This window comes from Paramormyrops kingsleyae, chromosome 8 (assembly GCF_048594095.1).
Source record: "Paramormyrops kingsleyae isolate MSU_618 chromosome 8, PKINGS_0.4, whole genome shotgun sequence".
Classification (NCBI taxonomy): domain Eukaryota; kingdom Metazoa; phylum Chordata; class Actinopteri; order Osteoglossiformes; family Mormyridae; genus Paramormyrops; species Paramormyrops kingsleyae.
The window spans coordinates 22,945,589-22,959,228 of record NC_132804.1 but is presented as its reverse complement, the minus strand read 5'-3'; the positions used below and the strand labels follow the sequence as shown (position 1 = coordinate 22,959,228).

Here is a 13,640-nt window from a genome sequence, read left to right as displayed (position 1 = left end):
ACTGCAGGTCAGCCTAATCATTTATTCATGCATGTGTTTGTAACAGCAGAATAAATCATTGTTGTCTTCTCATGTCTCTATTTTTCCTTTTAATCTTTGTCCATTGTTCCAAGTGGGCCTCCTTCCAGCATTTTAACAATGCACCCAGGTGCCTCTCTGGTCACTGGCTTTCCTCAAAAATTAACGCGACAGCTTCCCAAAAAAGCCCATTGCTGACACACAGATCAAAGCGAATGCCTTTGCACAGGATTGAAAGGAAGACGCCGGGCAGGTGGAGGATGGCAGTTACATGTGTGATTTGGGGAAGGGGCCCATCCTCATGTGCTATAAACAAACAAACAAACAAACAAATGACCAAATACAGACAACAATAGGTTGCCAATGATGGATACACTGAAGAAATTCCTGAGTAAAATGCTTAAAAGAGATCCAGTGACTGCAGGTTACTGGTGATACTACAATGTTCAATGCTTTGCATATGTTATTTGCATCAAATTGTTAATAATCGTTCTCTGGCCAATGCGGTTCATACACACTGATCCTTTGAGGCTGCTGAGTTGCTGTATGTGCACCGCTCCGCCCTAATTGCCATCTGTAAGGGACAGCCCCTGACGGTCATCTAAATCTGCGCACACACTTCAGTCATATCCTTTACTCACCAAAACTGCTCATTATCCAATCTCTTAGAGTCAGATGTTCCTTGAGAGTTGGGTTAAATTACACTTTGAAATCGTGCAATGGGTGGAAAGACTATGCAATGTCAATCAATGCTTGGGAATCAACAGGAAGTTCTGCATTTGACATAATCCGACTCCCACAGGGCGGAACGACTCACTTCTCCCATTTTTGTTTTTTTGCTGACTGTGAGATATCTCCCCACACAGGACTCTCAGTGCTGCCACACTAGGCCACTGGCCTAGCAATGCCGTCAGATTTATGCATCCCACAGTGCTCCACCTACAGCAGTATACTTGCATTAACGATTCCCCAGAGCGCCTCCTACAGGACTAGTGTGGGCTGTGATCCTGGCCCGGAAAAGACACGCCGCTGTGGGCCATCAGGTTGCGGCTGTGTCTCTAAACAGGGTTCGAGGTGCCAGATGAGTGACTGAGAGCAGGGGGAGGGGGGACCAGATACCCAGGCATCGAATGTAGTCCGGCTGGAAACCACAGCCCACGGCGTCTGGCCCCAGCGCTTAGGGGTCTGTCTGTTTGAGGAGCAGCTTTAACAAAGACCAGTTGGGCCAAAAGCGTAATAATGAGAGCGAAAAATCGCTGAGTAAATATCATATAATTTGCTGCCGCCACCACTTCATTAAACTAAAGGTAAAGTTACCATTTTTATTATTTTTGTAGCTGAAGATACCAAAGAACATCTGGCCGCAAAGTTTCTACATCATCCCTGCACATTCAAGAAATAGTGAACTGGTATTACAAAAATTCTGCCAAACACATTTTTTTACTGTCTGTGTAAGCTTATACCACATCATTGCATAATTCTCTTAGTAGAACAGTTGTATGCATGCAGCCTTCTGTCTTAAATAAATTCTAACCGCAAAATTAAAACACAACCAACAGTCTTTACATGTGTTTATTGTGGGAATGGTCACTCAGCCGATAACAAGCAGGCAGCCGTTTACGGATTGATACAATGGAATGTCACGTTCCCAGACAAAAGCAATGTGTACGGCAGAAATAACATGATTGAAAACACAGCTGTTAGGGCTGAGCCCTCAAACTCATGAGACTCGATTGAAGAGGACACTTGGAATTAGTACGTCAGAATCCCACGCTAGTTCAACTCTTCCAGTCTGACTTTATTGACCCAAAACGAACCAGACAGTGCTCATTGTGTTCATTCTTATGTCTGCTGCCCACTGTGCCACTTTATATTGCTACTTTGCTCTGTCACATATCACTTCACTACCTCATGCTGAATGTTGTATTATTTGTTGTTAGATATTATTTGTTGCTCGACATCTCGCGGCAGGTAGCATTCTGTACTTAGTATTTATTGCATTGTAATGTTGCACTGATCTATTAATTGTCTGCAAACTGTGGAGAAGGCATTCAAGTAAGAATATCATTGTGCTTTGCACACATGACAATAGAACTTTGAATCCTGAACCTTTCAAAAAGAAAATAATGCTCTAGTGCCTTTTGGGCTTTCGCACCTGTCCACTTGATTTTGTAATGCAACAGCATCCTGATTCGGGATGGTGTTTGCTCCGCAGGCTAAGTCTCTGTGCCTGTGATTGAATGATTGTTGGTTTGAGCCCCGCCCTCAGCAGAATAGTCATATGTCCGTGGGCCGTTAAGCAAGGCCATTGGAGGGGGCACTCCCCCTCCCCCAAGTGCCAGGGACCCTGAGCAAGATGGGATAGGCCATGAGAAGAATTCCAATGTACTTCTGAAAGTAAAGGATTATTATTTGCATAGCTTCCTTGAATGGGACCCTTTCACTTTCCCATATTACTCCTTAAGACACAAAACTACTGCAAGCAATCAAAGAGCCAGCGAACTGACGATTTTCCGTTGTAAATTACGCGAGCCGTACCCACGATGACATGGCCCTGCTTAGAAGCAGGGCCTAAAGCGTGACTATCTGAGCTGGTTCCATCACCACCATCTGATGTGTCGAAATGCATGGAGATACCAGTGATCTATGTTGATATGCATGGATTACCTGAAGGAAAAATGGGCATATTCTATATTATTCATTTTTAGCAGTATCGCACATTGCAGTGTATTTATTTATGCATCCTGATAACTCAGAACCCGAAAATTTCCAACGTCCTACTTTAATAAGTACTATAGAACAGCTGAATGGAATGGATTCGTAATGCATATTTACGCAGGCTAATGCTAACATAACACAGCATGCCAGCGGAAATTAGCACATAGTAGATTATTATGTACACTGTGTGTACAGTAAGTAATTGTCTTTTCGGTTTTACGCCACTGCTGCTCTCCAAAGCTGGCAACGGCATCAGACCCTTCTACAGTAGAAAACCATAGCGAGGTGAAACTGTGCTGTAACTGGTCTTTCTTTGAGGTTGGGTACAGCTTGGGTCTCGTATGCCAGTGGAAAACATTAATGGTCACTCCCCAGTAGCCGTAGGCAACAGAAGCTTTTGGGGACAAAGGATACTTTGGTCTTCCATGAAAGCTGATACTGTCTGCAGAAAATGTGAAGATTCTTTAATATGCTTTCAGTTCAACTCCCTGCAGAGTTCTGGATCTAGGAATGTCCTTTGGGAAATAAGAAGTCGCGATTAGATTACTGGCTACGGCATTTTAAGTCCTAAACAATAGCTGAACAAATGAAGAAATAAAGACACAACCTCAACAGCTAGGGAAATGTGATCTATCCATATAAAATGCCTCTCTCTCCAGCGAGACTCCACGACATGCATCTCTTCGTGAGCCCCAAACTCATATAACAACAATTCCTTTAAACCGCCAACAGCATTTAAAAAACTACAATCACTTTCATTTGCAATGAACTTTAAACATCTTATTGTCTAGGTGTTTGTGTTAGGTGAGCTGGGAATCTCAAATAAAATTACTATAGATAAACAGGTAAAAGACAGAAGCCTGAAAGCTTCCCATGCTCCTCTGCCATTCATCTTAACAGCTGAAATGCACATCGATTAGCACAGAAATCTCACTGCCATGCTACCATACAATAAACAATCTAGGCATAATTGATATCATTGTTTTTATGGCTAGGAGACTATTTTGGGGGCTCGTAACCATTTCTCCAAAACACGTCCACATGCCACATGATCAAAAGGCTCATTGTTCCCTATACATTATTTTAAAAAGTTATTTTCCTTTCCTCATTCTATTAAACCTTAAAATAGCTCCTCTCCCATCAGTATTCTTATCATCTTAGCGAGAATAAAGCGCATATCTCAGTAACGTTTTTATTTCTGCTATTATTAGCCGCACCACCTCCTTCGACCCTTTTCATTTTTTCCCTCCTCTTCAGACTTAGACGCCATACACCCAGAAAAGAAAACCCCCCGACAACCTCGCGTTACACATCGGATCCAAGCGCCAGCGTGCATCACAGAAATACTATCAAAAGGAAGCCTTGCAGCTACATCACCCCTCCGTTTTAATGCCTCAGACTCTCTTTCGAGGGAGGAGCAGACACGTTTTTTTTCCCTCCCTTTTTCTCCCTCGCGACGTTTCTCGGTGGAGGGAAAAGAGTAACGGTGCGACAGGCGGCGGTTGGTTATTGAGGACAGATGGGGCTGGCGGTGGCGATGTTCTCCTGGGCAAAGTTTTAAAGGAAGAAAATTAACCATTTCGTTTTGCAACAGTTAGTCGCCTTTTGATATATATAAAAGGGGAGGAGAGTGGGGACGCAGAGTCCTCGGAGGGGGTAACGGGGAGAAGGAAGGATGACAAAAAGAGGCAATTTGACGGCTTCTCATAAGCCTGGCGGTAAACAAGCTTTTATCCCTGCGTAATTAGCGCCGTCTGTGAAATCTCGCGGTTCAGCCGATAATCGGCCCCGTCACGACCCCTCCTCCACCCACCCGCATCTCGGGGACGCCCCAGCCGGAATGTGGGTCTCTTAAACGGTGCATTACATAAAGCTCTAAAGAAATGCAGAGACATGGGATGAAATTCTGTATTCTTCTGTATTCTGTGTTCTTATTGCCTGAGGGATGGCGGTACACTCTCTGTAGCTATAGGGGGCGCCAGTGTGATTTGGGCGACTTTGGATTTCAATGCATAAAATCTGTTCTGTACAGAGCAGATGGGAATACTTATCTTAAGCAGTCCGTTGCTGTTGTCTTTTCACTGTGGATCCGTGAAGGGGGAAGCAGGGAATCTACTCAGGCCATATGTCAATCACAATCACACGTGTGATTTCTGACACGCCAGGTAGAGATCACGGGACATGTGTATTTATTTCTACCATGCTTTGGGAATTGCTCCTTGATATAACAACACGCACACACATCCCCACACAACTGAGACAAAAGCAAGCAGAGGACAGCAGGCAGGTTTCAGCAGAGTCAGCGACGGAACCGTCAGGCAGCCCGGTTGCCTCTGGGTACTGCATATGCACAGGACTGCATGCCCCCCCCCCCCCCCCCGCCACACACACACACACACACATACTCACTTGTTAAGGAGATACACGGCTGCAGTAAGTCACATTTAACTGACTGGACTGTCTCAGCACCATTTCCTTTTAGTTACCCACTAAACGCAGATTCTAGGGCAGGATTATACCTACATATCGGCCCCCTTATGTTTACTGGATAGAACTGTCATGAAGTAAGGACTAACATCGCTTCGTTTAAGCATGTACATTCATTTCACTGACACGTTTATGAGCCTGCAGCAGTTTCTATATTTTATCTTAAACCATTCCCTGCTGCATACCTGATTACAACCAGGTTTTATAATGAGAAGCTCATGTGGCTCCATGTTAGTGCCTCCCCCCGCCCCGGAGAACTGCTGCAGGTTATTTAGGGGACTTCATGTTGTTTTTTAGTGCTGCCTGACACCAGCAGGGCTGGAGGTTCGAAGCCCGCCCCTGCGCTGTGTGTGGAGCTTGCATGGTCTCCCTGTGTGATGTGCGTTTCCTCCTGCAGTCTGAGAATCTGCAGGTGGGTGAATTTGTGTCTCTGAATTGCCCACAGTACGTGAAGATATGGCCGCGGACGGCAGGGCTTCCTGTAATGGGTGTCTGCTGCTCCCCGTGACCCTACACGCGATAAATGTTTGGAAGACGGACGGATGGATGGATCCCTTTTCCAACCTACCAACACCCCCCCTCCCCCCACAGTGGTGGTGCAGGGTCTGGGCCCGGGAAACCTTCACTTCATCGCCTTCCCATTTTCAGCCACACCGACAAATGCTGGAAACCCAAGAAGGCTCCCCCTCCCCCCTTTACTAATGGCAAGTGTACTTATGACTGTCTAATATATATTCCAAGTCAGGCTGTCGGGGGCCCTAAGCTTAGAATGCTCTATGAATCGATATGCTAAAAATAACCAGAAAAGCATGAAGCACTAAAGAGCTTAGTCTGCTTCTTACAATGTACTCGAAATCCACGGAACTCTTCCTTTTGTTCAACCTTTGTCCGTCACTTGCTTTATACATGGGTTCAAAACTGAGGTGTTGGAAAAACCACAATGGAAAAACAGCAGCCGCCACATCTTGCTAATTATGATACAGTCACATCTGTCCTTCTGTCCAACTCTAGACTCCTGACAGGTGACAAAGGAGCTTCGGTAACTTTTTTAAATTTGCCAATTACTTCCCCGTAGGATAAGATGCTAGCTGGATGGAGAGAATCCCCCCCCCCCCCCCCCCCCCCGCAGAGCTACAGCCTGTTCCGCTTTCAGTGATGGCCACAGATGCGTTACCAGTCTGTCTTCCTGAGAGGCACCCCTGCTGACTGACTGACCTGCTGAAAGACAAAAGCTGACTGGCCAAATAAAATTACCATTTTGATGAGATGTGATTTTTTTTCCCCGCTCACCTTCATTTTTCACTCTTTTCAGGTATAAGGGAGACATCTCTTGATAATAGTATGCAGAGCATAGGTTTTAGATATTTAGATTTTTCAAAACCTCTAAAACTGTCTTCAAAAGTTCAACTCATCTACTGGAAAATACGTTTTTAAACTCACCGAAGATCAGAAAGACCAAAGGGCACCTGAATTTTCATATCAAAGTATTCACTACACACACACACACATATGTGTGTGTGTGTGTGTGTGTGTAGTACTGTGCAAAAGTCACAGAAATTGTTTAAATGATTTTCATGTTGATATAATACTATGATATCATATCTGTCAAAGTGTGTCAGCTTAGCCATTTCAAAACCTTTCTTTAACTCACCACAGGATTACAACAACCGTCCAATACACCCATTTATTTTTTGACTGGACCACTAGCACGGCATGCTTGGCTAATCAATACTCCATTGAATTATTTAACAAATTGAGTTAATTCTCTAATTGAGATGGTGCAGAAATGTAACGAAGGTGCCCCTATAAGGAGAGGTTTGGGAACCAAAGCGCAGCTGATCTGTCTGTCCAACAAGATAGGCCTACCGTTAATTTTTTTTAAAGAACATGTGAAATTCTTATTTTTTATTGTTACTGTAAATTTGCATACTTCATAATATTAAATTGTGTTTTTTTTCTGAGCAAATGTACAATCACTACCAAGATAAATAGCCTTAAACCTTTTCTTTGACTTCCGCACAGTACTGCGTATACAAATGTCGATTTAGGTTGTCAAGCTGCACACCTGATGCAAATTTAAGGGAAACTTTAAAGCATTTATGAATTAACAAATTGTGGAAATGTCACAGCAAAGAAAAAAATTAAATGACAGTTATGTATTGTTACAGACTAAAGTTATTTATAGCCTACAATTACTAGCAAAAAAATACTGTTAATGAAAACAACCTCCAAACTGGGTCCAATTAGAAAAACAAGGGGGCGGTCATGTGTGAAATTCACCCTAACGCAATACTTCAAAGAGTTCTGATGCAAAACCAAAGGTCACTTTCTCAACAGTGAACCAATTATCATTGTTTCTCATAATTATTTGAGAATTAACGGTATTAAAATCAACTCCCTGCTGGCCCAAACTGCCAGCAGCCGATTTTGAAGGGCAGAGCAAAAGAGAGAGCAACACTCGCTAATTTAACAGTTTTGGCAAGTTCAACTTTTGCAAGACTGTCCCCGGGAAGAGAGAAACATATGTCGTTTATCTAGCAAAACTTTCTTCATATAGCCTTTAATAAGCTCCAGAAATTGACAAATGTTGCACTGAAAATTCAATCTTCCTTTGAGCTGGCAATGAGTTTGTTTTTTAATTAAGTAATTTGCTTGGTAATTAGCAAAAGCCTAAGATCTCGATTTCCATTTTATCAAGAGTCCTTCATGCGATTAATCGCGGATTAATAGCTGCTTCTGAAACGAATTCAGACCCGATTACTGTTTTGCAGCAAACGAGCAGAGACTGGGCGCAAAGTGACATAAAAGACTAAAGTTTATAAGTACGCTGCAGTTCAGCTGTTACGATATTCACTTTTTATTTCCACGTTTGTTTAGAAACTTCATAATCTACTAACAATAATTGAACCACCAGGCAAGGACACAATGATACCTCCTTGACAGCATTTAAATCACCCGCTTCCTCTCGTCCACAATTATAGGCCTATATTGTAACTTGGTCTGTGACTGTACGTCTAAAATGTTTCTAAGATAAACAAACCAATCAAATATCGTTTTAATTCTAGAACCAATATTCTATTTCTTTTTTTTAGAATTTAACCTATATGTGACGTAGGAGGGGGCAGCTAATTCAGCGCCCGAGAAGCAGTGCTTGGGGGCAGTACCTTGCTCCGGGTACCTCAGTGGTGCCTTGCTGATCAGGGATTCGAACCTACAATTACAAGTGCGCATCCCTAACCATTAAGCCACCATCGCCCACTTCGAGTATGAAAAAGTTGTGAGACTACAAAGTTAATTGGTAAGTATGCAGGCCTACATTATTGATTTAGCATATTGTTATTATTTTAATTGAATTTATATTTACGTCATTCCCTTTTTGAGCACAATCCAGGGAGCAGGTGGAAAAAGCATTTTACTACACTGAATGTTTCTGTATTTGACAAATAAAACTTGAAACTTGAAACTTACATCATGTAGCAAATTTCATCTTAGTCCTAGCCTGGTCACAGCATCAAACACAGATTTCAGAATAAAATATATATTCCCGAAAGCCTCCATATTTTACCATAGAATTGTTTTCCTGTACTTTTTCCTCTCAACCTGAGGTGTAATGTAGCCTACTCACCTCCCGTTCAGAAGCGCCAGGAGCTCCCCAGCGTGGTAAAGGTCGTTGCGCGTCACCCGGCTGAAGCGGAAGGAATTCAGGTTGCAGAAGGTGACAGTGGGGAAGATCATGGTCGAGATCAACACCTCGTCCAGCTTGGTGACATGTGGGTACTCGAAGTAGAACTGTACGCGGTCCACACATACGCAGATGAGGAACCCCAGTGATCCCAGGAAGAACATAATCCACAGACATCGTTTCACGCAGATGCGCTGGTAGCTGAACATGTGCGAGATGCCATGCAGCGTGGATCTGCTGGCGAAAACTTCAATGGGCACCGGCTGCTTGCAGTCCATCTCCTCCGATTCCTCTTTGAGGTCCATGGTGGCCGTTGACTCTTACACAAAAGACGAAAGAAACAAATGGAGATCGGAGACGGAGGATCCGAAGTCGCGAAGTGCTGCCCACAGCCCTTTGCTTGGTGCAGGGGCTTTTCGCCGCTTAATTTCACACCCTACAAATTGCGAAAGCGCCTTGGTGAAGTCCGCGGATCTTTTTTCTTAGCATTACTACGACTTCTCTGCGTATGTCTACTAGATCCAGTTTCTACAATTCATTGGAAAACTTGATCAGATCCGGGGATGACGGCTTTTGGTTCTGCCATAGCAAGTTTTAGTTAATATTACTGTCTTAGGGCAAAACCGTGGTGTTTCCTTGGGTTAACTATTCACATATAGTAATGAAGTCTCGTTAGAGTCACTCGTTATCCACAATTCAAACGAAACGAAATGAATGCCAGGTACTACGAGGCACACTTGGGCCACAATAGTGATACATAAAATATAACATTTCTAGAGCGGTATCGAAAAGTAATTTCTTAAAATAAGCACTTTCCTTCAGTTCGATTTCATCACTAATTACCCAACGATATAATTTTTGTCAGTACAATTCTCGCTCCAAACACCCCACCTGTGCAAAAGTGAAATATGGAAAGTCACTGAAATATGTTTTTTGAAATAATATAAGATATTTTGTGTCCGGTGCCAATTTGTACAAACTCGGATTCGCGAAGCCGAAGAAAAACATGAAAACCAGGTGTCTGTATAAATCCCTATATTCCACTTTAGGATGATTTAGCGTAAAGAAAAGAGCAGCACTGTTGTGTTGGCGGCAGATGATTATGTTCAGTCCATCACGGCGCTTATAATCCAAGTGTCATTTAGCCCAAAGAAAAAAGGGGAAAAACAATCCACCAGGAACAATCCTCCGTGGAAATCGGCTGGGATGGTATCGTACCTTCCTGCAACCAATCAGTCTGGTTACACGCCAGCGGGAGAGCAATGCATTTGGAGGTATGTGTTTTTTTTATTATTCGTAGAGGGGATAGACTGTGTGTTGTTCCCCCCTCCCTCCCTTTCCCACAAAAAAAAAAATCAAGATTCAGTGGTTGGCGTGCCGCTGGTCTGATGACGGCTTCGGGTGTCCTGCGTGTCTGTAAATCGCTTTGTCGGTGTCTGCAGAAAAGCTGCGGATAAAAAAACAGGGGCTGCCGCCTGCTCCGAGCCGCTCTTCAGCTTCTCCTGCTTATGGGTGACGCTTGTCAACGAGAGTAAGGGGGGTTGGGGGGGGGGGGTTGGTGTTGGGTAGGAGGAGGGGAGAGGGTCAGCAACAAGAGTGGAAGAGAGGAGCGACACGGCACCCGTAAAGAGGATGCTGCTTCTTGCTGCTGGCGGGAGCGTCAGTCGGCGTTTCCTAAAGGTATTTGGCTCAAAACGTAACCGGCAAACGCAGGACCTAATCGTCAAAAAGAAGCCACTCATTTACTTCGGTGTAAATTGCGCTCTTTGGAATCTCACAGAATCTAATATCGATATGCATGCATTCGTCATGTGGTTTAATATACGGTGCGACCCACAGAAGCGATATTTACAAAAAGGGAATTTATGCAAACAAAGGAGAGATCAGCCTCAAACCTTCTCCCAAAATGCCTATGCCATCTTAACTGCTCGTTTTAGCATACTCAGTGTAGCTTGCCGTTATGCATAGAAGTCACAGATTTTTATGAATTGTAAAACACAGACTCTCATTTCCACAGCTGCATCATGTCCTTTGCACCTCTGCGTAAACACGCTGCTTCCTCATAGCATTCCAGCCCGCTGTTGCATCACCCCCTCTCTGGGTTTGAAAAGGATTTTTTGTACTGCTGTACTTAGTGGAGTTAAATGAACTCATTGCCACTGATTTGACTGAAATTATTTGTGATGGTGTGACAGTCTGACCTTTCACCTCAGTGCCACAGACACTCCTTTTAAAACTAAAAATAAAGAAACAAAATGCACGATAAATGTGAATTAAAAGTCATTCAGTAGTATAACAGAAAGAGGTATAAATGGAAAGCCATGTAGAGTTCCCAAGGTACATCTAAGAGAAGTTGTCACTTAATGTTTTTGTTGTCCATCAGTCATCTATACATCAGGCTCTCATCCCAGCAGACTGACACCTTCACATGTCAGACGCGTTAAGTCTGGCGTTACCGACGACGCCCTGTATGTCGAATTAAAGGGGGCTGCGCAGCGTTGGCAGCAGGTACTGGGAGTGATGCAAGCAGAGAGTTACCAGGGGGGGGGTTCCATCAGCAAAGAATCCACTGGGGACCTCCTCCAACCAGACACTCTGGCCGTGAGAAGCTGAGCTCCAAGCTGAGCTCCAAGCTGACTACACATGGCAATTTCTATTTAAAGCAGTGATGGTGTGGGGTGGGTTTGTAGTGGGGGGGGGGTGGTGGGGTCAGCAAACGTGGAGAAATCTGGCCGACGTAGCATCAGCAGTAGTGCCTGAGCACTGGATCGTATGAAAATCCCCAGGAGGGAATTATCACAGCTGTCATGGTGCGTCGTTGGGAAGGAGAAAACAGTTGTTACTTCTGGTTGTATATATTTTGCTGTTCTGCTATGTCACGGACTCGCTGGCACTGGCAGGAAATACGAGTCGGCACCTTTATTAATGCAGGGGCTAAATTGGGCGGGCAGAGCATGCACAAAGCGTGTGAGGTGTCATTATTGGAGAGAAATCCTTTTTTGTTAAAAATGGAATGGGTAATGAGTAGCTCCGCTCTGATCATTAAAAACCAGGGTGGTGTTAATGTGCCGTCTCGTGGCTTTCTGTACAAAATCCTCCCTTCCCTTTGACTTTAGTGTCAGCGTTAATGCTGACCGCGCTTGAAAATAACCCGTGTTATTCTCTGTGATACTGATTACGGGAGCGTGGCTCTGGTGGCCAACGTCCATCCCCACCTCCAGTCGCTGTCCATGGCCGTGGCTTGTATCCTCCCCCCCCCCCCCCCCCCCCATCACCACCACATTGTGCTGCAGGGAAACCAATCTGCCCCCTGATATATCCTCCCTTCTGCTGTCGAAAGACATCAGCTTCAGGTCGGGAAGAGCCGGGTAGCAAGCGGGAGGTAAAACAGAAAAAAAAACTTGGGAGGAAGCCTGAGGTTGTATTTGGCAGCCGGATCGCTTAGAGATTCAGGGCAGCCAACGCGACAAGCGTGCCGATTTGTATTTCCGTCCACGGTAACAGGGGCGGCTGCAGCCTCGCACAGGTGATCCCGGAACGGGAGAACAGGCAGGAAGATCCGTAAGCTTACAGTTGGCCCGGTGTAGCAAGATGAGGAGCAACCGAAGAGCGCCGGGTTCTCCGCAGCTCGGCCCAGAACACCCTCCTCACAACGGGGTATACGGAACACCCCAGCATTTTTCTCATTCGTGCCCCGACCGCTGTCTTGGCAATGAAGTTTGGAACAATCTCAAGACAAGTGGGGGGGGGGTGATGGTGCTGGAGGTAGTGGTGGTTGTGGTGGGGGGTGTTTTGGATTTGTGGGAGAATATGAATCGACAGATGGAGCGTTTGCTGTAATGAGCTCCTAATGAGTTCTCAGGAACTGGGAAGCGACGTCAGGGTGCTGGGAGATGTCCGGAGACACTTCTGAAAGCCCACGTCAAGAGCAGGATGCCGGCCTGGTGTCTCGTCTGGGAAGTGGAGACCTTGTTTTTAGCAAGACGGTGTTTTACACCAAGCCAAAAGTCAGAGCAGATACAAGCAGAGACTGAAAGAATGCCTCTATTAACCCAATGGGGACTTTGATACGTCTACAATGGGGAACCACTCCGGAAACAGTGGCATCGTCGCAGATTTTAAGATCTCTGAACAGGAGATTGTGGACTGCTGCTTTCTGGTGAAGGTGGCAAAGTGGAAGGAATGAAGAGAGAAGGTCTGGCTCTGTCTTTGGCTGCCATTCTGGAATTCTCTACAGTCCCAGCCTGCTGAGATGGCAGCACTCTCAAATAGGCGAATGCATATTTACAAATCTGCTGTGATTATGCCTTGAATCTTGTTCCAGGAGAACAGTTACATCACATTGCTTTTGTATTTTCATATACTGTTCATCACTAAAGTATCACTATATTTCATAATTCTGTATAAACAATTGACTCTCCCCCATACGTCTTGACCAACAGGACACTGTAGTCCACCACAGGCATGAGATGGACTGTCACTGCACTGAACTGCATTCTGCACTGTATCCTCTAATATACTGTTACATGTTTACAATGTCGCTATTTTTTTTTACTATCTTTACAATGCTGCTAATTCGAATATATGATTGCACTACTGCTCTTTAGTTCATTATTCATGTATAAATATTTATATGCTATACTGTATTTATATAGCATTGGAGGAGAAATCAAATAGACAATGACAATAAAGGTTCTATTCTGTAAATTATTCGATGGTATATGTAATAATTCAT

The 13,640-nt window shown here is 44.4% G+C and overlaps 1 protein-coding gene across 1 annotated transcript in view; it reads right to left on the bottom strand.

Moving 5' to 3' along the window:
• Nucleotides 1–10,597, bottom strand: part of asic1b (acid-sensing (proton-gated) ion channel 1b) — a 149,685-nt gene extending 139,088 nt beyond the window's left edge. The window contains exon 1 of the mRNA XM_072715490.1: nucleotides 8,849–10,597. Coding sequence (XP_072571591.1) covers nucleotides 8,849–9,210 — 362 coding nt within the window. The 5' untranslated portion in view covers nucleotides 9,211–10,597. The remainder of the gene's footprint in view (nucleotides 1–8,848) is intronic.
• Between the last annotated feature and the right edge of the window lie 3,043 nt (nucleotides 10,598–13,640).